The sequence below is a fragment of the Poromitra crassiceps genome (genome assembly GCF_964638095.1).
Source record: "Poromitra crassiceps genome assembly, chromosome: 2".
Classification (NCBI taxonomy): domain Eukaryota; kingdom Metazoa; phylum Chordata; class Actinopteri; order Beryciformes; family Melamphaidae; genus Poromitra; species Poromitra crassiceps.
Window position 1 is genome coordinate 59,113,441 of NC_139624.1, and position 27,576 is coordinate 59,141,016.

A 27,576-nucleotide genomic window follows, 5' to 3' on the forward strand; every position below is an offset into this window, starting at 1 on the left:
CTTCCATTCCTTCAGAATGAGTCTCTTGGCGACAGTCGTCCCCTGCGTCAGAGGCTGTTGCACAGCCATAGGGAGGAGCAGAGAGGATTCCGAGCAGCCGAAGATGGCGAGTTCCGTCTCCGGCTGAAGGGTTATTTTATAGACCTTAGAGTAGTCAAATATTTAGGCAATTCCAAATTATTATTTTTTTCACTTCATACTTCATTTCACTGAAAATCTGAAATCATTTCAGAACAAAAGGATGGAAAAACATCAGCTGACAGACTTTTGTTAAAGAATGCCGTGACTACATAAAGCAGAATGCAAAGAACAATTCTTCAAATGTTGAAGAGAAATGATGCAGGAAGTTCCTGCCAGGAACTGAGAATGTGGTTAAGTTAGAAGAATGACGCCCATGGGATGACGATTCAGGGCAAGTTGAGGGCCACAGTGGGGAGGTGTCCTGTGTGTCCTACATGGAAAGAATCTATATGTACCCTATATGTTTTAATATAGGGCCACATATAGTTTTCCCATATATGGTGCATACATAAAATTGGCCGTTTTCCTATATTATATGTACATATATGTACCTATATGTATAGGTACATATATGTACCTATATGTACATATAATATAGGAAATCGGCCAATTTTATGTATGCGCCATATATGGGAAACCTATATGTACATATATGTACCTATATGTAGGATTTTAAATTAAAAAAAATAGCAGCGCACATGGGATTCGAACCCCGTTCTCCAAGGTTCAAGCCGTGCGCTCTAGTGCTGAGCTATACATTTTCTTATACTAGCCAGAGAGCCGGGCACATTATATACTCTCTCGCACACAACGTAGACCACAATTGTCAGCGATCGGGAAGTTATTTTATGTGATGCGTACGATCGTAACAGACTAAAATGATGTTGTGTGTGTGTGTGCATCTAGGCCGGTCCTGGAGCTCACAGGCCAGGTGGAGGCATGCTGGGGGGTTGGGGGTGCTGTGTTAAGTTTTGACATTCACAAATGATATGCACTTACACCATTTAAATAAATAATTACTATACATATATTGTCAAGTGTTTCTACATTTCTACACCATACAGGCATTAAAAAATTTAGTGTGTTCAGGGATGCATGAAGCTGGGGGCGGGGGGGAGAACAATATGAAGTGATGAAGGTTGGGTAGTACCTGCAAGAAATTCAATCCACTTTCACCCCTGATAACGTTTGAGTAGGGACTGTGGACAGTCACAACTAAGCTACTTGGAAAATCTAGCGAGCTAAGCTACCAGCTACTCTACATTAAAATATAGCTTCACTACATTGAAGCTATCCCCTGAGAAATGTAGTTAAGCTATCACCATGCTACTGAGAAATGTAGTTAAGCTAATAGCTTCGCTAATTGTAGCAAGCTAGGGAAGCAGCATTTCAATGTAGGCTATTTAGTCTTCAAAAGTTCCAACATTTTAGGGTGATTATTGTTATATGGAGAGTTAGCTCCAGAGGTCATGATAATTTTTCAGTTAATGGGTAGCATATGTAATGTCCACGTCATCATGTCGCAGTTGGAATACACACTCTTTACGATGCCAGAAGTCAAAGCAGCACCATTTTGTTTTTAGTCACTAACCTTTCTTTGCTGAACTCATGATACTCAGATACTTGTATGCATTGAGGTGGGGAACACTGTGTCACATTTAGAGTAGACATTAGTATTGTACTTGAGTAGTTTTTTTGAGGATTTGTACTTTCTAAGTATTTTTTATAATACTATAGTTTTACTCTTGAGTAATTTTAATAATATATATTTAACTTGAGCACTTTTAAATGTACTCTGAGTTTTTTAAAGTTTTCGCGTCAACACCAATTGGCTGGCCGGCCACTGATGCAGATTCTGGGCTTCTGGGTCCAGCTAGGTCCGCGTCGATGACCTCACGTTGCTGCCTGTGACATCATGTGAGATGTGATGTTCTTGCCGATGATGTCATAGTCAAGTATGACATCATCACTGATGCCATCACAATAGGATCTGTGACATCATCGGCAGTGTGCGAGCAAGGGCTAAGTAGCACACGCTCCAGGACCAGTTCAGTGTTTTAGTTCTGGTCTATGGCTTTGCTATCCAGGATTAGGGAAGAGGACAAACAGTATGAATGGAACAGGAATCCAAGGCGGCCTTCAGCCCAAGACAACTTAGGAGGTGCTGGTCAACACCCAGTTGGCCAGCGGGTTATGGGAGAGAGGGGCCTCCGACATACTCTTACAAGTATGCCTGCGACATCACGAGCTTCGAGATCTGAGCCAGGTTCATACCTGAACCCTGAATGCGAGGCAGAGGTCTTTCAAACCCGTAATGAACTCTATAACACTGAGTAAATTAGTAAATTATTTTTTCCTTTTTTTCTGATTTTTGTTTTGCATGAAAACAGCGCAGTATCATTGGGACTGCTCGTTAACAGGCCCAGAATCACTTCTGCAATAGAGAGCCGCAGTAACGAGTCCGGAAATCATCGATGCTAACAGCCCTGGTTCAACACAGTTTTCGCCTATGGGAGTTTTGAATGGGTTTTTGGCGCGATGCTTCTAATAATCTCTCTGGGCAACGCTGGCTTAATCAAACGCGAACCAGATGGTAGTAACATCATCTTCACACATGAAGACCACTTTTATGAGTTTTGAAGCTTTTATGTGCCGTTAAAAGGGCGGCTAGCTAGCAAACGGCTAAATGGGACTACACTGTTGAGTCGATGGGGATATATACGTCAATAACGTCATCACTCAAAGGACGAACACGGAAATTCTCTTTCCCTCACCTGGTTCAGCCCCGTTCAGCCCGGGGTAATCAGTGTGTGCATCAACAAAAGTCCAGGTTGAGTGCTGACGTGACGTGGAAGCCTATGCGACAGTGTGTAGTTCTGGATTAGCTTAGCACGAGCTTTTTACCTCTAGGGCTCGCATTTACGCTTCAAAACTCATGAAAGTGGTCCTCATGTGTGAAGATTATCCCGCTGAACCTTGGTTCGCGTTTGATTAAACTTGCGTTGCCCAGAGACCTTATTTGAAGCATCGCGCCAAAAACCCATTCAAAAATCCCATAGACAGAAACAGTGTTGAACCAGGAAATTCGGGACTTCCGCATTCAGCCTACAAAAATACGTCATCCCTGCGGCTCTCTATAGACCCTTTTCACGGGGGGCATTTTGTGTCGAAAAGGGAGAATAAAGACAGGTGCAAGCAAAACACTAATGAGGGTTTCCAAATTCCAATCATGGAAGTTGGAAACCCTCATTAGTGTTTTACTTGCACCTGTGTTTACCCTGCCTTTTCGACACAAAATGGCCCCCGTGAGAAGGGTCTATTAGGGCGCCAAAACCGGTGGCTGAATTAGAGACAGGTGTAGATGATCAAATTGTAATTATCCCCATCATCACATTAGTTCAGAAATCTGAAATCTCAGGACACTGCTGCTAGCCATAGCTAAAAGGATCTTCTAATGCAGGGATTTTCAACAACAATTGAGACAAGATAGCCTAATTGCTGTTTGACATACTAAACTTTAGTATGTCAAACAGCAATATCAGGCTATCTTGTCTTGTGTCTTGTGTATTGTGTTTTATAGAAAATTAACATTCTAAATCTAAAATAACATTCAAATCGGGGGGGGGGAACTTTTTTTTTTTTTTTTTTTTTTTTTTTCAAAATCCGTGGCGGGCCAAAACAAACAGAGCGCGGGCCAAGTTTGGCCCGCGGGCCCCAAATTGGGCACCACTGTACTAAAGACTAAACAAAGGTCTGTCTGAAGCCATTTATTTGTTTCGGACTCTGGTTAAGTGGGAAAAACAGTAACATTTCCCCAAACTACTGTATCTCTGAACTCTTTAACCAAATCACACTTGCTATTCTATGTGATCTCCTTTTGAGAAGTAATGTTAATATTTTTTCAGTTCCAATCATTGAGCCTCCCCTGAACCTGTTTGGAGCCCACCTGTGGATACCTGCCTCCCACTTTGAAAACCTCTGATCTAATGTATCTAATTGTGATATTGCTGCTGGTAGCAGCAGCTCATCTGGTAAAGGAGAGAATCGCCAAACTGAGCATCCCTGGCTGCATCTGAACGAGCTATTCAGTATGAAAGACAAGACAGAGACAGCACTGGTAACATGCTGGAATTAAAATATATATATTTTTTAAAGTAATGCAAATGTAGGCTACTTTTACTTTTGGTACTTTTAAATAGGCCATTTTTTTTACTCTTACTTGAGTAATTTCCTGGACTAGTACTTTTACTTGTACTTCATTTTCAGTAACAATCCTTGTACATGAGGATTTGTCAGTACTCTTTCCAACTCTTCCTACTACAGCCTGAGGGCAGGCATTCAAATATTGGAAAAAAAGGCTGTTCTTCACAAACAGGCAGACTATCTTACTCTTTGACCCACTTTGATCAATCTCACCGTTTGATCAATGCTTTGTCTCCTGAAATCATTCAGGGTCTGATGTTATCTGGAGTGTCACAACATGTGGATGCACCTCACAGTGACACGTGTCACAATAAGTGTGTGGGTTTCTCCGGAGCCCACAGGTCAAAGGTGACCTGAGGGTGAATGTGTATTCGCATTACTGTACACTGTATTTTAGTCTATACAGTCTATGATTTTAGTACACATTCTTTTGAGCGTCTAAGTGAAAAATGTCCCACACCTTTTTTGAATTGCATAATTTAAATAGTGAGTAGGCCTACATTTAATCAGTTGGTGACTCAGTCTCAGACAATGTGAGAAAAAAATAATAATAATAAGCTTTATTTATCCAAGGAAGGGTTTTGCTGGGCATTCATGCACTTCTCAAGCACTGACCATCTTTTTTTGTCATTAAAGATTTTATTTGAATTTTGAGATTTGTAAAACATAAGCAAAAACAAAACAGCCACTTCAATACAGACACCACAAACATTTCAATACAGACACCACAAACATGCCAAACAAGGGACACATAGAAACAAAAGAAAAACAAAAAACAGAACATAAACATGACCAAGCACATCACTGAAAATCTTCCTCCCCTTACATGGATGATGTTACCCTCTTTTATATAATATAATAAAAAAGACCCCAGACCTGGTAAAACATCCCTTTGTTGTAATTTAACCTGGCTACCATCATTTCGTAGGAGGCATTCTCAGTCATCAGCTTAACACGACGAAAGGCGACAGCTCTTCCTGGGGTCCTATTGTGGTAGAGTGTGACTCTTTCAGTGGCAAAGAATAATTATAGCTGCAGTGATAAAGCCTGTCAGAGCTAGACCATATTCTGCTTTAGATATTCCTCGTGGCAGTTCTGACCTGGCTCCCAGTAGACAAAATTGGGGGGTTTCGGGTAAGTTTTTTCTCTACAAGCCATTCATCTAGCCTCTACCTTACATTTCCCACACAGCACTGACCAACTTTACACTCCAACACTTCTGCTGCATGTTGACACCTGTGTGTTCTATGTTGCCAGCTTCACAGGAGCAACCGGAGGCAAAGTGTCTTGCTCAAGGGATTTGTTGAAGTTGGGGAGAACGTTATTCATTCATTTGACATTATATGAGTGTAAGCCAAACTAGTACAGGAGTGCCATCTGATACGATTTGAAAATCATCTTCGCCTAATGTGTTTAGTCAGGGTTAGGTGTGGTTCTTAATCACAGTGCCAACTCCACCAATAAGTAGTCCAGTATTGCAACACTGAGTGAGTGACCCTGTGTCCCTGCTGTCCTGGCCCTGACCCCTGGCTAAAGACGGATGAAAACACAGAATTCTGATTTAATAAACCTGAAATAATTAACTAATAAATACTTAACAAATTAACTGGTTGTGTAGCTAATACCTGTGCCCTATTCCTTACACTGATACACTGATCAGGACTGAGACACGACAGAAAATGTAATTTCAGTGGAAACAGAAGGTGATAGTTAACTTCCAATTAGGATCTGAAGCAACTTTCCCAAGTGCTATTGAACTAGGTGAGCTACCTTGTAAGATTTTAGTATAGTGAGAGTGGGTATGTCATGTAGTGTGAAGTGGGCAGATCCCATCACAGCTGCTTCACTCACTTAAGCCCATCACACCCCCAGAAGGCTCAACAGGCTCAGCATCCAAGAATAACAGATCAAATTGCAATGCTTTAGTATTGATCGTTTTCAGTATTAGTCCAGTCGAGTAGCCTATGGGCTTGTTTTTCAAGCTATTGGAATATTTGCACATGATAAAACTTTATGTAAGAAGTGCAGCATTCCTTCAGCAAATATGAGGAGACAGAAGAGCTATAACACTGGTGTTTGCATAGCAGGTGGAACTTGAAACATCATGGGGCTGCCCAAAGAAAACAGCTAGTATGTCATCTTTTACATAACAAAGCAATAAAAACATTACAGTGGACTGTATACTGACACATGGACTTATAATATTAAGAGCTTCTCTCTCTCTCTCACACTCCCTTTCTCTCTCTCTGGTGGTCGCAGTGATTCAAGCCAGATGGGTTTTTAGTTTTGAATAAATACAGCTTTTCTACCATATTTTGGGGGAATTCTAGAGCTTCGTTTTCAATATTGCACACAATGAAACTGAAACAGTTTTTTCCTCATATGAGACACAAACACATTTGCATTTAAATGTCAGCATTTTTGTTTACATGATGCTGCTATTTGACATGGTCAGTTTATAAGATGCAATTTTTCCACCGATATACTATACAATAGTAGGCTATAGGCCAAAATTACAGATCATATATTACAGACCATCTTTATTATATAAAAGGGAGCAAGTGGGCAATATCTGTTTCAATGGGCAATATCTGTTTCAATTTGTCCCACTGATGATGTCACAATGTCATATTTTTTTTCCAATATTTTATTTTGCAGTAGTATTTTACACTAGGCATCTCGCGTGCTACTTGCGCTCGATTCCTAGGCTCGCCTGCTGCACGGGCTCGCCCACCCTGTAGCTCGTCGAGCTGGCCCTGCAGCTTGCATGCAGCTCGGCCGCTGCGTGGGCTTGCCTGCCCTGCAGCTCAACCGCTGTGCGGGCTCACTTGCTCTTATGACATCACTGATGACACTGATGATGTCACAACTTCGCATCACTGATGACATCACAATTGCTCTTATGACATCACTGATGATGTCATGATGTCATGCCTATTTTATAGGCCTTAGAGCAGTGGTTCTCAAATTCTTTCACATGATCGACCCCTAAACTGACAAAGATTAGACCACGGACCCCCATTTGATAGGAGTTTGTCCCACGGTCCCCCATATAATAATAAGATTGATGCTTTTAGATGTTTTATTACAGAAAGTGTATAAAACCCATGACCAAAATAGTCATTGTGTTACTTATGAATGGAATTATAGCAAAAATAAATTACCCCCCTTTTGGCTGGGGACCCCCTGGAACCCCCTTAAGGACCCCTGGGGGTCCCCGAACCCCCATTTGAGAACCACTGCCTTAGAGTACCGATCAAATATTTTGGCCCAGAATCCAGATAGTGAAGGGGCAAACCCAAAAAAACATGGGCTAGTGTACCCTCTAACACCTGACACCTATAGTGGTGAGATGGACGGTAGATCTTGTGCAACCTAGACTTGGAATGATGAAGACGATGAGTGACTTTAATTTGGATGAGCTGGTGGTCGTGGTCTCTGCTGTTAATTGAGCAGAGTTGGACCAGTGATATCATTATTGACCAAAATCTGATGTCTTACGCATTGTGACATCACCAGTGATGTCATAGACATTGTGACATCATCAGTGACATCAGTGATGTGAAAGGTGAGCAATAGTGCAGTGCACATGCCAATCTAGCAGGCGAAGCCACGTGGCGGCCGAACTGTGTGCGATACCCTAGTAGACAGAAAAAGACCCAATAAAACCTGCACCAATCTACCTTCAGTTTATCAAAATGTACATGCGTGTTTCTTTACATTTTTACATTTTCTCTGCCATTCAAGTGTACCAGTTATAGTTAGCCAATTTGCACTGTGATTATGATTTTTTACTGTATAACTCACCCAATGGGATTATTTGTGCCTCCGAGAAAGGTTTGTAAATCTACAATCTGGGAACCCATAGGTTAAAAAAACAACATAATATTAAATCGAAAGTCTGTTTTGAGAGATTAATATACATCTTAAACTCCAATCTGCCTTCCCAGCCTACTGACTCAGCGACCATGCGCAATAGGTCCAGCTGTGTGTGTGTGTGTGTGTGTGTGTGTGTGTGTGTGTGTGTGTGTGGGTTGTACATAAGATCTGCCTCTGCCGGGGGGTTGCACACACTGTCGAGTGGAGTATGAGGAGCAGCTGAGAGCCTCCGCTTCCATGCATTTAGTGTTATTACGCGCAGTATAACCGTATTGTTTTTCAGACGCACCGATTTCAGCCAATGGGACAATATAACAGGATAGTTTTTGTTCTCCAAGATCTCCAGGCCCCCAGTGACCGAGACTGACCACCGCCGATCACGGATGCAGAGAGCTACGACGATGCGGTGACTCCTCTTCGGGTCCCTTTTGCCGGGTGGTTCCAGTTAGTGGCAGCAGAATAATCCATGATGAAGTTCAAGCCGAACCAGACCAGGACATACGATGGCGAGGGCTTCAAGAAGCGAGCGGCGTGTTTGTGCTTCAAGAACGAGCGTGAAGAAGAGGTAACGTTAATAGGGGGGATCCCGCAGTGCTGTGGTCAGCGGGTGGACGAGACACATTGATAGGCTAGTCTAATACGGCCTACCTATCCTGCAATCACGTCCAGTCATTCAGGGAGCAAATGTATTATAAATAGCCAACTCCACCTTAAAGCTAAATATTATGTCACTCAGTGATAAAAACCCAAATGGCCCACTTGGATATTTTCCGATTCCACACTTAATTTGATCATGTGTGCGGGGTTTTGATTTGACATTTTACTTAACTTGGCCCATCTAAGGACTGATCTTCTATATTTCTTATTGTGTCTTTAAGACTTTCCGTGCTGCTTGCTGCTGTTGCCGCTGTGCGCCCTGTGTGCCATCCAGTTTAGGCTAGTTTGATAAGCACACAGAGAATGAGAAATTGATTGTTGTCAAAGTATCCACAACAAAACAAACACGACGTCCGGTCAGAACTTTCAAAATAAAACGCAGTAGTAATAACTCTCAATAGCGACGCGTATTTGAGGACAAAGCCCGCTTTACCCCCGGTGTACTCTTGCTCGCTTGACGCAGCTCTGTTGCACGTTTCCTTTAATAGGTGGCTCTATTGGGTCTATGTCTACGCGGCTATGTTGAGTTGCGGGACAAGAATACACGATACAAGTCTTTTCTAAATATACCTATCAATCTATCCGTGACTTGTTCAGCAGACAGCCGCGCAGTGACCATGATCATGCAGCAGCCTAGCTGCCTCCAGCGGGCAGCGGTGTTGCAACAACTACCAACTGAGGATTTAAAGGGGCTGCGCTGCCCGCACCGTGTAAATAATGCAGTTAACGCTAGTAGCCTACTGTTGCTCCATGATAACTCTCATTGATGTGAAATATATAATATCCCATATTTTAAATGCGATTTCTAAAAGGTGTCGTATTTTTGTGTATTTTTCCCACCCCAATGCGGTTGTTTTGGAACCGGGATTCTATGACGACACTGGAAATCCAAGTGAAAAATCACTGTAGAGTGAATGTGTTTGTGGTTCTTCTCAGTGGGGACATGAGTTTATAACTATTCCTATAATATTTCTATAGTTTTGCTGTGATATCTTAGTACCCTTCTACATACTGTAGGATTACAAAGCTCTTTTTCAGAAGGGAATGTCCACATTTTCTCCAGCGTCCCCTAAAAGCCTAGAATGAACTAACTTGTTGTTATGCAATATAAAAACTGCAGGTCTGATATCACTAGATTGATGCAGGGAGATCTGCCTGAGCAGAGCAACCGAAGATTTGTGCGCACACACACACACACACACACACACACACACACACACACACACACACACACACACACACACACACACACACACACATACACAGTAGACAGACATGGCCCTGGAGATGACCATTTATCTCAGAAACCTGCTTTAAAAATGATAAGTTGAATATTTACATCGATTGGCCGGCACGGTGGCTCAGTGGTTAGCACTGTTGCCTCACAGCAAGAAAGTCCCGGGTTCGAAACCTGGTCCAGCCCAGGTCCTTTCTGTGTGGAGTTTGTATGTTTGTGTGCGTTTCTGCCGGGTGCTCCAGTTTCCTCCCACCATCAAAGACATGTATGTTAGGGTTAACATGGAGGTGCATGGAGGCAGTGGCTTGCTCCCTGGAGTGGCAAAATGTCATTGTACAACTGTCCAATGCTGATAAAGGTATTCTTCTTCTTCTTCTTCTAAACCAGAGGTTTTCAAAGTGGGAGGCGGGCCTCCCCAGGGGGGCTCCAAGCAGATTCAGGGGAGCCTCAGTGAATGGAATTGAAAAAATATTACATTAGGTTATTAAAACGAGATCTCATAGAATAGCCTAAATGTGTGTGATTTGGTTTCATAGATACTTTGGGGAATTTGACAGTTTTCCCCACTTTCCCAGATTCAGAACAAATCAATGCCTTCAGACAGACCTTTCTATGTATTTGGTGTAGTCTGAAATGTGTCAAACAGCAATATCAGTCTATCTTTGCTCAATTGTTGAGTATCTATGGGATCAAATAACATAATCATGATCCCATAGGCATCCAGGAATTGAGCGAGGGGGGCTCCTTTTTACAAGCTTTGTCTAGGGGGACGCCCACAGTCTCAGACTTTGAAAACCCCTGTTCTAAACCCAATGGGGAGCCAATGGAGATACGTGAGGATTGGGGTGATGTGATGTTGTCTGTTAGAACCAGTAAGAAGCCGAGCTGCTGCTTTCTGAACTATTTGGAGGCGGAAGGGTGACTTTTGGTTGATGGCAGAAAGGAGGGAGTTACAGTAGTAGTCTAGTCGTGAGAAGATTAGGGTGTGGATTACTATGATCATGCACTCTGGGCTTATTCTGGTTGCACTTATATAACCAGTAATTTCTAGACAGGACAGAGAATAAAAGATTGTGACAACGAACATAGGTGTGACCATTACCATCGGATTAACAGGCTCTGACAGGCATGTCGCCACATGCAGTCTCAGAGATGACACCCTTCAAAGTAGCCCTGAATGACAGAGGAACTCCGGTTGGTGCCAATACTGACCAGTTTGTGACGACGCAGCCTATGGGATGTTGGGCGTGGCGATATCAATACAATCAACACACTCTTCCTCTCTGTCTTTCTTCTTTCTCTCTCTTTATCAGTATATCTAGGAAACACACACGCAGACAATTCATAGACACAGGAGACGCAGCTCTCTTTGTAATTGTGATGGAACAGGAGCTGTGGACAGTTTTGTTTTGGGAGAGGAAAGGAGAAAGCTGAGCCCTCGCTCGGGGCAAGGTGCACTGTGACAGCAATTAAACTCCCAACAAGGGAAACCAGGAAGTTGACAGCGCTGAGGCACAACAGTGATTGTTGTGTGTGTGGGCCACCTGAGTGCAGCAGCATGTATACCTGTGTGTGCAAGAATACTACTTTACATTTAGATTACAGTCTTATCCGGAGAGATGTACAATTAGTGCAACAGTAGAATACGTTAACGTTCCTTTCTTGCCAGAAGTAGAAAATATTCCTGGGTCCCTAGAATCTTTATTTACATTGTAATTGTATTAGAGTGAGACTGTCACTCTTATTATAATTAAATTAAATTATGATTGAATTATTAAAATCCAGTTTTCAGTCATTTTTCCTCAACAAAATAAATGTCCTAATAGAGGAATTAAGTGCTGCAGTGTGATGCAGCTATCCTGACCAACAGTCCACAACCCAAAGATAGTCTCTCATAGAAGACTAAAGACACCAGACAGCTGGAACAAGACAAAACTAAAAATGATTCTCTCTCTCTCTCTCTCTCTCTCTCTCTCTCTCTCTCTCTCTCTCTCTCTCTCTCTCTCTCTCTCTCTCTCTCTCTCTCACTCTGTCTCTCTCCCTCAGTGGTTTGGGTTTTGAAAACTAGAGCCAATCAATATGTGGGACATGGGAAAAGGCATGAAAATGCTGTGCAGTCCCTCACAAAGTGGGATATCTGGTCACCCTAGGTACAGCACATATTAAGAGGGCTCAGACTGCAAAGGAAATCTGCAATGGCCAGTTAAAAACAGGGCATATGGCAAACTGGCTGTGGGTAGAAGGGGCGGGGCATGACGGCCACTCTCTGGGGCATCCACAGCATTGGCCTTTTGGCCTTGGTATAATTCCTGCCGTGTAGCTTTTCAGTACTGGGTCGGTACCGATGTCTAAAATAACAATATGGCTGATAGCCAATATATAGCTGATATAGCTATATATAGCCGATATGTTTTTTTATGCCTTTTTTGACAGGGAAACAAAGAAATCTTCATTATAAACAAATAACAGCTGTTTTAAAAATATTTTGAGCCCTTCATCACACTATCTTTGAATCAGCACAAATTCAGTCATACTCTAATGTAATTATGAAACAAACAAACTACAAATTATGTGACCCAACTGAGGGGCTGAATATCGGCCACTGCAATCGGTGAACAGCATCTTTTTTTTGCCAATTTCCGATTGTGGTGAACAAGGCCGATATCGGCCGATATCGATATACGGCCGATATAAGATAAGATAAGATATCACTTTATTGTCGGACAGAGTCCGAAATGTGTCTTGCATCCAAAGACACTTCTCATAAATACATCCAGGTGTACAATACAAACAACAACAGCATCACCATCATCAAAGTGCTACATACTACATACTGTGGAACTTCAATACACGTAATTGACAAAAAACAACAAACAAGCAGTTCCGGGTCAACTGCAGCATGGAGTAGTCACATTTTTCCGTGCTCCCACTATCTTAATCGTTTCTACTTTTTCTGGTTTGCCTTTAACTCATTGAGTGCCAGCCACTTTTGTAGAACGGACGCTCCCAGTGCCAGAGTTTCAGAGCGTTTTCAGTGATTTCTCGAGGCCCACAGAATATTGTGTGATATTACTATGTAAACACCGAACACGCCCAAAGAACGATGAGAGTCTCTTCTATCATCAGCAAAAAAAAGTTTATTGATATCATTTTCCGTTCTTTAGTTATCAGCTGGAGAAGATAGGTGGATTTCAGCAAAAACACACGTTTCAATTTAGAAGCTGAGATAATGAGCCTTTTGTGAAATGAAGCATTTCAAGCACATCACTGACTCTGAAGCTAATATTTTCTGATGTAATGACACCTCAAAAATAATTTCCTTCAATAAAACAGTGAAAACAAAGGAATTTTGTTTGGCCAAATAATATTTTTTAGCTGCAACCAGCAGCGCTGGCCCCTGCGTGCGCAGACCCTACACCTTCTTGCTGGTCTTGATTTACTGCTGGTGGGCATCAGATATTCTAGCTTGTTTGCCTGTCTCTGTCCATCGAGCCTGCTGTCTGGGTCTGTGTTTACTGTCAATGGTTGTATGCTGCCCTGCGTGCCCCACCCCCCTCCTCCTCCTCCGTGGGAGTGTCTCTGGTGGCTCTGCTGCGTTTGCTCTGCGTTTGCTCTGCACTGAAAAGTGCGCTGCACCCCGCTTTTTCACAGCGTGTCGCCGGCTCCCAGCTGAGAATAATGTAACTTTTCAGAAAGACGCTGGTGTCGGCAACTAAATCATATGGAGGGGCTATCGCAGCGGAGACGGAGGGGCTCAATTGTGGCAGCAGATTGACTGCTGTTCACAGGCACAGCTAACGTTATGCTTCATGCATATCGATGCATACCGATGCTGTTTCCGTTTCCATAACGACTTCTTCTCTGTTTTTTACTCAACTTTCTCTAATCTGGAGAGCACTGTCGCCACCTAATGGGTCGGTAAAATAGGTTATACACATTCAACATGCCCCAAAATTTTACAGGAGATGTTATAGGCTTTGATCCACGTCCCATCGTCAAAAAACGCAATTGACGACAATGTTAGGATGACGTCATCATTCCTACTTTGACGTCGTCATTCCTACTATGATGTCATCGATCACTGATGATGTCATGATTCATAAGTGTCTTTCATGCCTTTCGCTGGTGATGTCATAACACAGGTGATGTCATATTCGGATCTATAAGGGCCTGTTCCTGCAGGTCCGCTCTAGTGATTCATAAGCTAAACTTAGGTCACGTCAATCTCTGCAACCGTTCCCCAACCTCGAACAAGTGCAGACTCAGCTATCAAGTTCCACAACACCCCAGCTTCTCAAGACTTCACTTACCAAGTTTGCCTTGGCCATCAACTACCCGCGAATAGATCCACATGTCTAACACCGATCCTGACAGTATGAATCACTCAGAAATGGATTTAGCGGGCAAATTTCTCCCCCCGATCAATGGGGAGGACCATGAGGCGCAAGATCTGCAAGATCTGCAACAGGGGGTCCAACAAGGGTTTGGAGCAATACTTAAGCTGATTGCCGACCAGGAAAAAGCAATCCAGACTCTGGCTTCCAAGGCCGATGATCGGTACACCCTCCTGGTTAGCACAATCCAGAATGTGGCTTCCATTGCCGATGATCGGCACGCCCTCCTGGTTAGCACAACCCAGGCTCTGGCTTCCCTTGCCGAGGATCGGTACGCCCATCTGGTTAGCCGGCTAGATCGTCTCGACGGACTAAACCCCCCTGAGGGTGTCATTCTGCAGCCTTCCGCTCCTCCTGCCCCAGCTTCCGAGGGCACTGTCGTCCCGGAGGTTTCCAGACCTGCTACCCCCCCAGCCACTGCGGCCGTTGCTTCTAGCCCTGCCTCTCGGTCGCCTCCAGCTGCTAAGCGCATATTCTGGGCGGGAGTTCGCGTCATCCCAGAGCAGGGGCAGCCACATTTGAGTCCCAGCAGCCATCTGTACCGTGATCTGACCGGCAGGGTTCGCATCACACCAGAGGAGAGGCAGCGCCGTTTGGACACCCGGAGCTGCCTCTACTGTGGTCGAGCCGGGCATTACCTCTCCTCCTGCTCCCGGCGTCCAGTAAGTGGTCCCACCGCTCGCCGGCCCGTGGTACTCTCAGTGGATCAAGACTCTACGCGTCCAGCCCCGAAATCTGTACGGTTGGGCAGCGTTCCCTGCAGGACCCAGGAGTGGCAGTGTGTCTCCAAGAGGGTTAAGGAGTTGGAGAGGACTGTCGATCGTCTCATTGGGAAGTTCAATCACTGCCTGCAGATCAGCTCCGTCCCTCCGCGGGGGGCCCCCGAGTCTGCTGGCCCTGAGGCACAACCTGTGGACCTTCCCCTCACCGAGCCTGAACCCGTACCTCAGCAGCAGCCAATTCCAGTTATTGACCCACACGTAGGTCCCAGCTTGACGCTGGGAGGTCCCCGTAGTGTCGTCAGCCCTCGGTCAAGAGCAAGAGCAAAGAAGAGGCGTTTAAAGGAGGAGACGGTGTGTGTCCTCCCCAAACTACAGGTCGGGAGGGCAGGCCTCGCTGAGTCAGATCCCCCTGTGGCTCTTCCTTCGGAGACGGTGGCATTTGACCCTTTTGATGGTCTCCAGCCTCCCATGTTTGGATCGTGCCCCGGGGGATGGCCGGCTCCAGAGGATCCACCGGACCCGGTAGAAGTTCTGTCTACGTATCGGTCTATCTATGGCTTCGATATCCAGTATTAGGGAGGAGCACCTCCACTGTCCTACACCCCCTTTGGGGTCTAACCACCTGCTGAAGAGCACCTCCACCAGAACCTGCGGATTTTCTGTCTCCCAGATGCCATCCTTGATGGCCTCATTGGACGCCAGGTGGCGTCCATTGAGGGGAGGGTACTGTTAGGATGACGTCATCATTCCTACTTTGACGTCGTCATTCCTACTATGATGTCATCGATCACTGATGATGTCATGATTCATAAGTGTCTTTCATGCCTTTCGCTGGTGATGTCATAACACAGGTGATGTCATATTCGGATCTATAAGGGCCTGTTCCTGCAGGTCCGCTCTAGTGATTCATAAGCTAAACTTAGGTCACGTCAATCTCTGCAACCGTTCCCCAACCTCGAACAAGTGCAGACTCAGCTATCAAGTTCCACAACACCCCAGCTTCTCAAGACTTCACTTACCAAGTTTGCCTTGGCCATCAACTACCCGCGAATAGATCCACATGTCTAACACCGATCCTGACAGACAATCGTCGTCATTGGCACTCTACGTTAGTATTCGAATTGACAACGATTGTCGTCATTGGCACTCAATGAGTTAACGGTGTAACCGGGTATAACTGACAGAACACAATTAACACCATTAGTCAGCGAAGAAATGCCCAAAATCCAGTCCAAAAACAGGTTAAAGAGAGGCACGCAAAACAAGGAAGAAGAAAAAGAAAGCGCAATAGGGGAAGTGGAGCCTGGCGCTAGCGGGCTATCGAGTGAAACTGACGCCTGCTTGTCTACGATAGCAACAATGCTAGCTGAACACAAGGCCTCGCTTTCGGAAGAGTTTAATTCAACGTTCGGAAAACTGGACGTGAAGCTGGACACAATTCAGACCACCCTAACAGACCACCAACAAAGAATCGCATCTCTGGAAACGCATGCTAATACGACCAGTCAAGACGTGCATAACATGGGAGCAACAGTAGCCACGCTAACCGAAGATAATGCTAAGCTAAGAGCTAAGCTCATTGATCTGGAGGGCAGAAGCCGTAGGTGTAACATACGTATGGTGGGTCTTCCAGAGGGCCTCGAGGGTCCCCGCCCAACAGCATTCTTCTCCCAACTCTTGGTTGACGTCCTGGGTAATCAGATTCTCTCAACTCCCCCTGAACTGGACCGGGCTCACTGGGCCCTGACTGCCAAACCGGGCCCCGGGGGAAAACCCAGATCAGTAGTGATATGTTTTCACAAGTTCCAGACCCGGAAGCTAGTGATCCAGACGGCTCGGAAACTGAGGGGCAAGCTGAAATACATGGACAATCCCATCCACATGTTTGAGGACTACAGCCCAGAGGTATTGGAACAGCGCTCTATATCGGGAAGTCATGAAGGAACTGTACGAGCTAGGCTGCCGACCGGCCCTCCACTACCCAGCTAGGCTTTTCGTCTCGACTGGAGCAGGGGGAAAGAGGCGGCTCTCCAACGTCCAAGACGCCCGCCAATACATCGCTTCACGGCGGCTACGCGGTCCGGACACCCCGGTGGATTAGCTTCGGCTGGAGGTTGGGCGATAAGCTAGCAGTTAATGGTGACTAACTAGCAGTGAGCTAAAATCACTTTGTGTATGAATAATAGCTATCAACTACTCGTAAAAGTAAGGATAATGGGAGTGTTTGCTCTCTTCTTTGTTTTGGTGTTAACACTGTTACTTATTCCACTTGATTAGATATAGGTATATACTTTTTTTGCGTTTTGAGGCTATTTAACGGTCCTGATAAGCACTTTTCCCCCTACTTTTCTTTCTTTCTTTCTATATAGTTGCTGCTTGCATAGGTTTGGTGCTGACTTGATATCCAGCACTACACGTATGTTATGACTCGTGTGTGCGTGTGCGCGCGTACGTGCGTACGGGCATGTGTGCGCGTGCATGAGAGAATGGGCAGGCAGGGGAGCTTACTTGGACTGCATTTACTTGTGTGTATATTTACATACACGTGGATGTTTTTTTCTTTTTTTTCTTTGCAACTTATTTTTCTTGGTCATACTGTGCACTATAACACATGACAGAAGCAGATAATGGAGTTGCATTAGTTTTTTGTTTTGTTTCAGATGAAAACTAATGGCCACTTATGTAGCAGCAGTAGCATTTTTGTTATACTGGTTTTGTTTACAACCCATCTCATTTAGTTTGTGGGAAGTGGATGTGTTAGACGCTGAGACCGGAAGAGTTTAAGGGTTACATAGGACATGTTCAATGTCGGGGGTTGTCAGGTAAGGGGTGGATGTTTTTGTGTTTGTTTTTGTTTGTTTGTTGTTTTAGTTTTTTTCTCCCTTCCTCTCACTGTTCTATTGTTTTTCCTGTTACTGTTTCTTTTACTTGTCATACTATACCACACAGATTGTAGTAATGATTCAGTACACATTGTACCAAATAACACATCATGGTTAATGTAGCTAATATAGGGAGTGGTGGCGGGCAGGTAGCAAGGATTATATCCTTGAATGTTGGTGGATTTAATGCAACAGTAAAACGTGCAAGGATCTTCAACCACATTCAAAAACTAAAAGCAGACATTATGCTCCTTCAGGAAACACATTTACTTGACACAGACTAGTCTCTTAAAACAGACGACTTGGCTTCCGCAATTTTCAAATGCTTCCGCCATACCGTCTGTACTTCGTGGGGGAGAATCATGCACCAACCGGAATGGGAAGTAGAAAGGCGAGTTTTCTGCTCATTAGTCCAATCAGAATCGCAGAAAGGCGGGTCTTCCGCTCATTAGTCCAATCAGAATCCAATATGCCGCATTTTTCGTGGACACACGTGTCGTGATTGGTCGGATTCCGTCGAACTTCTTTCCTGTCTGAAGTTTTTTTTCCCAACTTCCTTGTGCATGTTCTGGGGGTGTAACGTACAGACTGTATAGCTGCATTCGCCAGATGTAGATGAGACAGTCTGTTTTAAGAGACTAGACACAGACCAACAGAGGCTAAGTAGACCTTGGATAGGACATATTTTCCACTCAAAATGTAATGTTAAAACAAGAGGTGCAGCTATACTAATTAGTAAGAATGTACATTTTACACCAGGTGATGTTCTCACAGATGTGAACGGACGTTACGTCATTGTTTCTGGTATGTTATATCAGAAACCAGTCACTCTCGTGTCTGTATATGCTCCCAATTGGGACGACCATCATTTTATGAGAAAGTTGTTATCATCTCTCCCCAATCTTAACTCTCATATACTAATCATGGGTGGAGACATGAACTGTGTTATTGACCCCCTACTTGATAAGTCTAGCAACAGGACAACAGTGCCCTCTGGAATGTCGCAGACCCTTTCTGCCTTCATGGAACAATACGGATACATCGACCCCTGGAGATTCTCACATCCCAATACAAAACAGTACTCTTTTTCTCGCATGTGCATCGGACTTATTCACGTATTGACTACTTCCTTATTGATAAAGCTCTCATCCCTTCAATTGTTTCCACACAATACTCACCAATGCTACTGTAATCATCGATCTCCGTTTTGACCTTAAACCAAAGGATTTTAGACCTTGGCATTTGGACCCTCTATTATTATCCGATGCAGATTTCTGTAATCATGTTTCTGAGGCAATAGATTTTTTTATGGAGACTAACAGAGCGGAAAACCCTCCCCCTTCTCTACTATGGGAAACCTTAAAAGCATTTATCAGAGGTAAAATCATCTCATACATCTCTTATGCTAATAAGTGTCGCAGGATGCGTCAAAAAGAGCTAGTATCTATTGCCAGTGTAGACAGTCGATATGCAACTAAACAAACACCTGATTTGTATAAAGAAAGGCTGAAACTTCGGACAGAATTCGATCTTCTAACAACAAGAGAGGCTGAGCAGCTTCTGCTCCGTTCCAGAGGAACCTTATATGAGTATGGGGACAAAGCTAGTCGCCTCCTGGCTCATCAATTGAAGGCCAAGACCGCTTCAAATCAAATCACTCAGATCCGTAATAACACAGGTGTTCTTACTTCCGACCCTAGCGAAATTAACAATGTTTTTATGACTTTCTATTCCCAACTCTATACATCAGAGTCCTCCAATGATGACGCCCAGATGTCTGATTTTTTTGCTCAGCTAGACATGCCCAAGATTTCGGACGAGAACCGAGAATCACTGGACAGTCCCTTACGACTTTCTGAAATTACTGAAGCAATTAAATGAATGCATAATGGAAAATCCCCAGGACCAGATGGATTCCTGCCGGAATTTTATAAAAAGTTTTCTGAGAAGTTGGCTCCGTTACTATTAGAGGTTTTTTCACAGTCATACGAGCAGGGTTCATTGCCAATGACTCTCACACAGGCTTCTATTTCCCTAATCCTTAAGAAAGTTAAGTTAAGTTAGTTAAGTTAGTTAAGTTAAGTTAAGTTATCCTTTATTTATCCCCTTGGGGAAATTCATCCTCTGCATTTTACCCATCCTCTACTAGGAACCAGAGATGGGGACTCCGAGTCGCACTTAAGTCGCACATGCAGAGACTTGAGACTTGACTTGAGACTCGTCCTCAAAAGACTTGAGACTTGACTCGGACTCGAGGTTTGGGACTCGTGAGCAATAAGGGGGAAAAAGTACGGAAATGTCCTCCTTCCGGCCGATCCATTATTTAGCCGTGCGCGCACGGGGCTACAGAGCTGCAAGCTAGCCAAGCAATATGCCATCATTGCCTACGGCGAGCCGGGCGAGCACACTTGCAGCAGCAGCCGGTGTACCATTTATTATCAGCTTTGGCTATAAAGACTTTGCACAAGGGGGCAACAAAAGAATCGCTAAATGCAACGCCTGTGGTATGACGATCAAGGATGCTGGATCGACGACAAGTAACTTTATCGGGCACCTGAAAACGCACCCTGAAAGGTCAGTGAATGGCTTGGTGGATAATTTAACGTTAGCTTAGCTTGCTAACCCAGTGTAATGTAGCTACGTTAACCCAATAAGCCTGTAACGTTAACGCTAACGTTACATGGTCAGAAACAAACCTCTAAACCTGCCTGTAGCCGACCTAATAACGAGGTGTTTAGCCAGCACATAACCGCGACACACAACTATAAAGGTTGATTATAAAGGCTTATAGTTGTGCGTCGTGGCTAGCCTTGTTTGCTATCGTTAGCTTCCCTCCAACAGATAGCAGCAGAATAATGCTAACATTACTAGCGTTAGCTTTGTAGTTTTTCTCGTTCCCTTGTATTTTAGAAAGATGAATGTTTGCTACCACACTTGTTAAAACGATCGGGTAACCGTTCTGCTGCTACAATCTACTGGTTAACGACAGTTATGAGAGAAACACCTCACTAGTTAATTGTTATGTCGGCTACAGCCAGGCTATTGTGGACCACGTAGCGTTAACATTACAGTCCGACCTAGGGTAACAGCATTACACTGGGTTTGAGAGGCTAGAGATGTGTTCATTTAGTAGATTATAAACTGTTAGTTGAGACCCAGTATAATTATACAACATTGATGTTACTCTTGTTTTGCTAATTCATTTCCAATGTTGTTCATCTACAGGTTTACTGAATTTGGAAAAGCGAAGACTGTCGCCAGTGGAGAGGGACAGAGCACCATTGATTCCTTCTTTAGTCAGGCAAAGGTTGTACAACTATACAACCACAGCCATCCCAGACAGAAGGCCATCACTGAATCCATAATACAGGACCTCATCATTTGCTGCAACCTGCCTCTGTCTTTGCTTGACAAGCCTAGCTTCTTTGTTTGATTTCAGGCTTGCCACAAACCACTCCTGGAACAGAGACTCAAGGATGAGCAGACAAACTCCATGTTTTAATACAACTTTTTTTCCTCCTTTTTGAATAATTTGGCAGCAATAGTGTTAGCAATAGTTGCATGTTTTGCATGTGTTGTGTAATAACTGAGTTTGTAAAATACAGTTATTGACTTTAAAGGAAAGCGTTCATTGTGATTTTTTCATATTCCATTGCAATAGCCTGTCTATATACCTTTAGTTAATGATTTGATATGCAGATATGATACTGTATGCAGATAAAGAGTGATGAATGATACATGCTTTGATTTCCATAGCTATACAGTGTTCTAATCTAAGCAGACCGAATGGCATGCAGCAGATGGTAAAACTCATTACAACCGTAAGCGACTTGAAACTTGACTTGGACTTGTGACCAAAGACTTGAGACTTGACTTGGACTTGCCCCTCAAAGACTTGAGACTTGACTTGGACTTGTGACCAAAGACTTGAGACTTGACTTGGACTTGCAAAAAATGACTTGTGAGCATCTCTGCTAGGAACCTTCCTAGAACTAGGAGCAGTGGGCAGCCGCAGTGCAGCGCCCGGGGACCAACTCCAGTTCTTTTGCCAGTACCTTGGTCAGGGGCACTGACAGGAGTATTAACCCTAACATACATGTCTTTCTTGAAAGACAAGGATCCTTCTAATTGGTCTTCTTATCGTCCAATATCACTTTTCCCTCTTGATGTGAAAATCCTAGCAAAGGCATTTGCACGCCGATTGGAATCCATTATGCCCTCGGTCATCTCGGAGGATCAAACAGGGTTCATCAGGCAACGACACTCATTCACTAACATTCAGATTCTTCTTGGCATCATTCATACTCCATCCTCCTTTGATTCAGAGTGCGTTGTGTCTCTTGATGCCGAGAAGGCCTTTGACAGGGTGGAGTGGGCCTATCTATTCTCCTCACTAAAACAATTTGGTTTTGGAGATGATTTCATTTCTTGGATTCGATTACTCTATACTTCTCCTCAAGCATCAGTGTGTACAAACACCAACCGTTCTAAGCTCTTTCCCCTCACTCGCAGAACGCGCCAAGGGTGCCCGCTTTCCCCTCTCCTATTTGCCATTGCCATTGAGCCGCTGTCGATAGCACTGAAAACTGAGAAACGATTTTTGGGCATCCGGAGATGGGGAACAGAACACAAAGTCTCATTGTACGCAGACGATTTACTTCTTTATGTGCGTAACCCTTCGTCTAGTATCCCTCACATTCTGTCAATTTTAAGTTCCTCTGGCAAATTCTCTGGGTATAAAATGAATATTCAAAAGAGCGAATGCTTTCCAATTAATCAACCAGCATTGGAAATATCACCATTGTTAATTCTATTTCGGCTCTCCAAATCAGCGTTTAGATATTTGGGCGTCATCATTACATGGTCTATTCAATCATTACGCAAACAAAACTTTACGGCCTTAACAGCAAAAATTAAATCAGACTTACAAAGATGGAGTCACTTACCTCTTTCCTTAGCGGGGAGGGTACAAACTGTTAAAATGAATATACTGCCGAGGTATTTGTACTTTTTCCAATGTATCCCAATATTCTTACCCAGATCCTTTTTTAAATCAATTGATTCTATTATTACCTTATTCATATGGGCGGGTAAGAATCCGAGAGTCGGTAGAGTCTCTCTACAACGGAGTAAACCATCTGGCGGTCTTGGCCTCCCTAACCTCTTGAGTTACTATTGGGCTGCGAACATGCACAAACTTATGCTTTGGTTCACCTCTCCGCAGAGCACTTGGTGTCAGCTTGAGGCTGACTCGTGTATCTCGTCTTCACCACAGGCTCTGGCATGCAGTACCTTACCCTTCTCTCCCTCACGCTATACTGCCAACCCCATCGTAATTGCCACCTTGAAGATATGGGCACAGATAAGGCGACACTTCAAATGGTCCACCCTTCCGCGAACAACACCGATCTGTAATAATCATCTTTTCTTACCTGCTGGGATGGACTCTAGGTTTCGGTCCCTAACTAGAAACGGCTTGTGGTGTCTGGAGAACCTATATGAGGATGGGTCATTCGTCAGTTTTGATCAATTGCGTGCCACTTTCGATCTAAATAATTCTGATCTCCTTAGATACTTTCAATTAAGACACTTTGCGAGATCTCATTCTCCTGACTTCCCTCAAATTCCACCTATCACTGGTACAGATCTTATACTCCAAGCAGGTGCCTTGACAAGGGGTCATGTTTCTTACCTTTACGATCTTCTGTTACCAGCAAATGAATCTAAAATGGAGAAAATTAAAGCAGACTGGGAGAACGAGCTACAGGTCATCCTCTCGGATGAATTCTCGGGCGAAGCTTTAGAGGCTGTCAACTCATCCTCTTCCTGTGCTCGGCTCAGTCTCATTCAGTTTAAGGTACTTCACAGAGCTCACTATAGTAAAGCTAGGCTGTCTAAAATATATCCAGATACAGTGGAGGATAAGTGTAGTAGATGTTCACTTTCCCCATGCGATTTAACACATATGTTTTGGTCATGCCCCAGTTTAGTTAGTTATTGGGAGTCATTTTTTAACACAGTATCTGAAATAACACAGTCTCAGCTTGCACCATCCCCTCACATAACCCTCTTTGGAAGAACATCAGAGGGACACATTACCACGAATATTCAAACTAACGTAATTGCCTTTACCTCCCTAATTGCACACAGAAGGATTCTCCTGTTGTGGAAGTCCTCTTTACCCCCATCATCTAAATCCTGGATAAGTGATGTCATGTCATTTTTAAAATTGGAAAAAATAAAGTTCTCCATAAGAGGTTCTGTTGAACGATTTTACTCCTATTGGCAACCATTAATTAATTATTTTGATCAGCTACCTGCCAGTGAGGTTTCGCAGTAGTGGTGTCCTACGGGTCTCCGTGTGATGTGGGAGTATCTTGCTGCCTGTCCGTCACCAGGCCTCACCAGGCCTCAACTAGCCTCTATAGGTGTAGGGAATTGTAAACAGTACTATTGATAACATTGGTAATGCTTAACACATGCTGGCTTGAATGGATGAATGTCACCTCATTTATACAGTTCATTCAAATTGAAACAATCGCTGTGCAATTTTCAGAATATATTTTTCTTAACTTAACAGTGATGATACACATCAAAATATGTTTTAATAGTGTGAAGCACACTGTAAAAACCACAATGTGAAATCACACATTTTCTCATCCCATTGTACCTCATGCTATGTTCTACCACCTTCTTAAATAAAGCTTTCATAGCTTTAACGTAGGGGTGGGCGATATGGCAAAAATATCATATCTTGTTTTTTTGTTTTTTTTGCAGGATCCCGATCCACAATCTTATCACGATTCTTTTTCTTGTTAGAGACTATTTTGCAAGTTACTGAACAACAGCAGGCTGAGTGATATGAACCAAAAATCATATCTATATTTTTAGGCTGAATGGCGATACATATCTTGGTATTTCGTACGAAGTGGGCTAAATGTTCAGTTGTAAGTCAAAGCCAGTGCCACATGTGCAATGTCACAAACACTTTTACTCAAATAAGAGTTAATAAGGTTTCCTTCCCTGGCTATTGGCTTTCACAAAATATTTACACAATGAGATTTTTGATAAATAATTATCAGTAATGTAAATATGACTAAGTGGGTAAAGCCAAATAATAGAACAGCTAGAACAGTGTGGTAAGTTCACAAAATTGCATCACTTTACTGTAATGCAGCCTTTAAGACAACACCTGTGCCATATCACGATATTACGATATTCTAAGACGATATCTAGTCTCATATCACAATCTTGATATATTATCATTACATTGAAATCCTCTAAAACAGTGCTGACCAATTTGGGGCACGCGGGCCAAGTTTGGCCCGCTACTGATTGGTTGGCTGAATCACCTGGTTGGGGGGTGAGCTCTGATATTTGATCCCTCCCCAGTCACTGGCTTTACACCAGCTCAGCAAGATGGACAGATCATCATCACAGCAGTGGCACACTGACAAAAGAAAGTTTAGGACGGAGTGGCAAGACGAGTATTTTTTTACCGAAGTAAATTCAACAGCGGTTTGTCTCATTTGCAGACAGAGAGTGGCTGTTTTGAAAGAGTACAATATACGTCGCCACTACGAAACTGATTTTCAAAGTAACTTGAGGATCTTTCAAGTTGTGAATTAAGTCAAATTTCTCTCTTGATTACAAAGGTGGAAAATACAACTGTTTTTAACTGGGTGTTTACTGATTAAATGTTTAAGCTCCCCACAAATGCAGATGTTTTTTTAAATATATATAACCAATTGCAAATTATTACAATTACCAAACAGATAAAAAGTAGATTATTATATTGAAATGTTATTTTAGATTTAGAATGTTAATTTTCTATAAAACACAATACATTTTAATGTAATTCCACAACGTTTATTTTTGACCCTCGGCCCTCCACCCAGATTGAGTTTTGGCCCTTCATGGGAAAGAATTTGGGCACCCCTGCTCTAAAACATGGTATTGATGGCTCTTTTTTTTGTAAACTTAGTTCATGATTTAGGATTTATGTGATCTGTACTGTAGCATATTGGCTATAATAAGGTTATAGAGGCTTTTTAACTAGACCTTATATAATGGAATTCATATTTCAGGATGAAATGAACAAGGCCCTAACAGTGGTAGTAGCAGACTGTATTAAACCACATGCTAGCTGTGCAAGGTTTTACAGTGGAATGACAATAATATGTTATGTCTGGAATTGGGAGGGGACAGGTTATCAGTGTGACAATAAACTGTATCATTAAGTCCTCAGTGGAGGCTATCCGTTTCTTTCTACCTGTTTGATTTTCCTTCTGCCTCTATCTTTCATTCTTTTATTAGGTTAGGCTATTGCTTTATTGGTGATGTTGGATAATCCACGAGCACAGGATCAGTGTATTAGTAGTATTTGGTCCTTGCACTTCTTAGATTATGGCTGTTTGTGATGTTGGTGATGAATGAAAATCTCTCTGTCCCCCCTTTACATCCCTCATTCACTCTCTCCAACATGCGGCCTGGCATTTGGAGCCTTCTCGATTTGACAGCTACAGGCGTTCCTCCTTGGGGAGCAGGAGGCGTTTATGTCCTCCAGAATAGTGTTGAGTCCAGGCCAGAGAAGCGCCGACTATCATGGCGAGGGCTGGAACTAACGATTATTTTCATTGTCGAGTAATCTGTTGATTATTTTCCAGATACATTTTTTGGTCTATAGCCTAAAATGTCAGAAAATGGTTAAAGATGTTGATCAGTGTTTCCCAAAGCCAAAGATGACAGAGTAAAGAAACCAGAAAATATTCACATTTAAGAAGCTGGAATCGGAGAACTTTGACTCTTTTTAGCCTCCGCCGGCGATAGCTGTGGCCGGAGGCATTATGTTTTTGGGTTGTGCGTCTGTCCGTCTGTCCGTCCGTCCGATACTCGTTAACGCGATATCTCGGGAACACCTTGACAGAATTTCTTCAATCTAGAAATCGAGCACGGGTGCGCTCAATTTCTAGGGTGGAGACTCTGGAGAGTGCCCGTGACATCACAGTTGAGCAATTGTGCGCCATCAGCCCTTCAATCACAGTTGCTCGATTGACATACTGATGTCACAATTGCCCAGGTGACATCACAGTTGAGAAATTGTGCATATTCACCTTTTTCCTGGACTTACGTTTCCCATGATTCTCAGCGAGCCGGTTGTCGACTTCCTGTTTACATTTTCTTCACTAGCAAGGAGGTGCGCGCCGCTGTCAAAGAGTGGGAACGTATGGTTTATTTGATCCGCAATGGCTAAAAATAGTAGCGTTGTGTGGTTGCATAGCGGCGATATTTTACATAAACGAGATCAATGTCAATTCACTGGTACTGTATGGGCTTATTTTAGCCGAAATTGCTAAAAATAGTCTGTGGTTGTATAGTCTCGACGCCAGACCCATGAGAGTTCTTCTTACGCTGATACACTACGTCACTGCATGCTGCAGAGCTCTCTCTGGATCTGGGACACTTTCGGGAGGGAACCATTCACTTGGCCAGTCATATGCCAGTGATGGCTTCAGTCCTCTCCAATCAGTAACGACTTTGCATCAGACAACACAGGAGGCGCAGCCCATTGCTCTCTCATC

General features: G+C 43.5%; 1 protein-coding gene across 1 annotated transcript in view; it reads left to right on the plus strand.

Moving 5' to 3' along the window:
* Positions 1-8,569: 8,569 nt before the first annotated feature.
* nudt4b (nudix (nucleoside diphosphate linked moiety X)-type motif 4b) overlaps positions 8,570-27,576 on the plus strand; it is a gene marked incomplete at both ends in the record, with an annotated part of 41,178 nt that continues 22,171 nt past the window's right edge. Inside the window, one exon of the mRNA XM_083651711.1 lies at positions 8,570-8,668. Coding sequence (XP_083507837.1) covers positions 8,570-8,668 — 99 coding nt within the window. The remainder of the gene's footprint in view (positions 8,669-27,576) is intronic.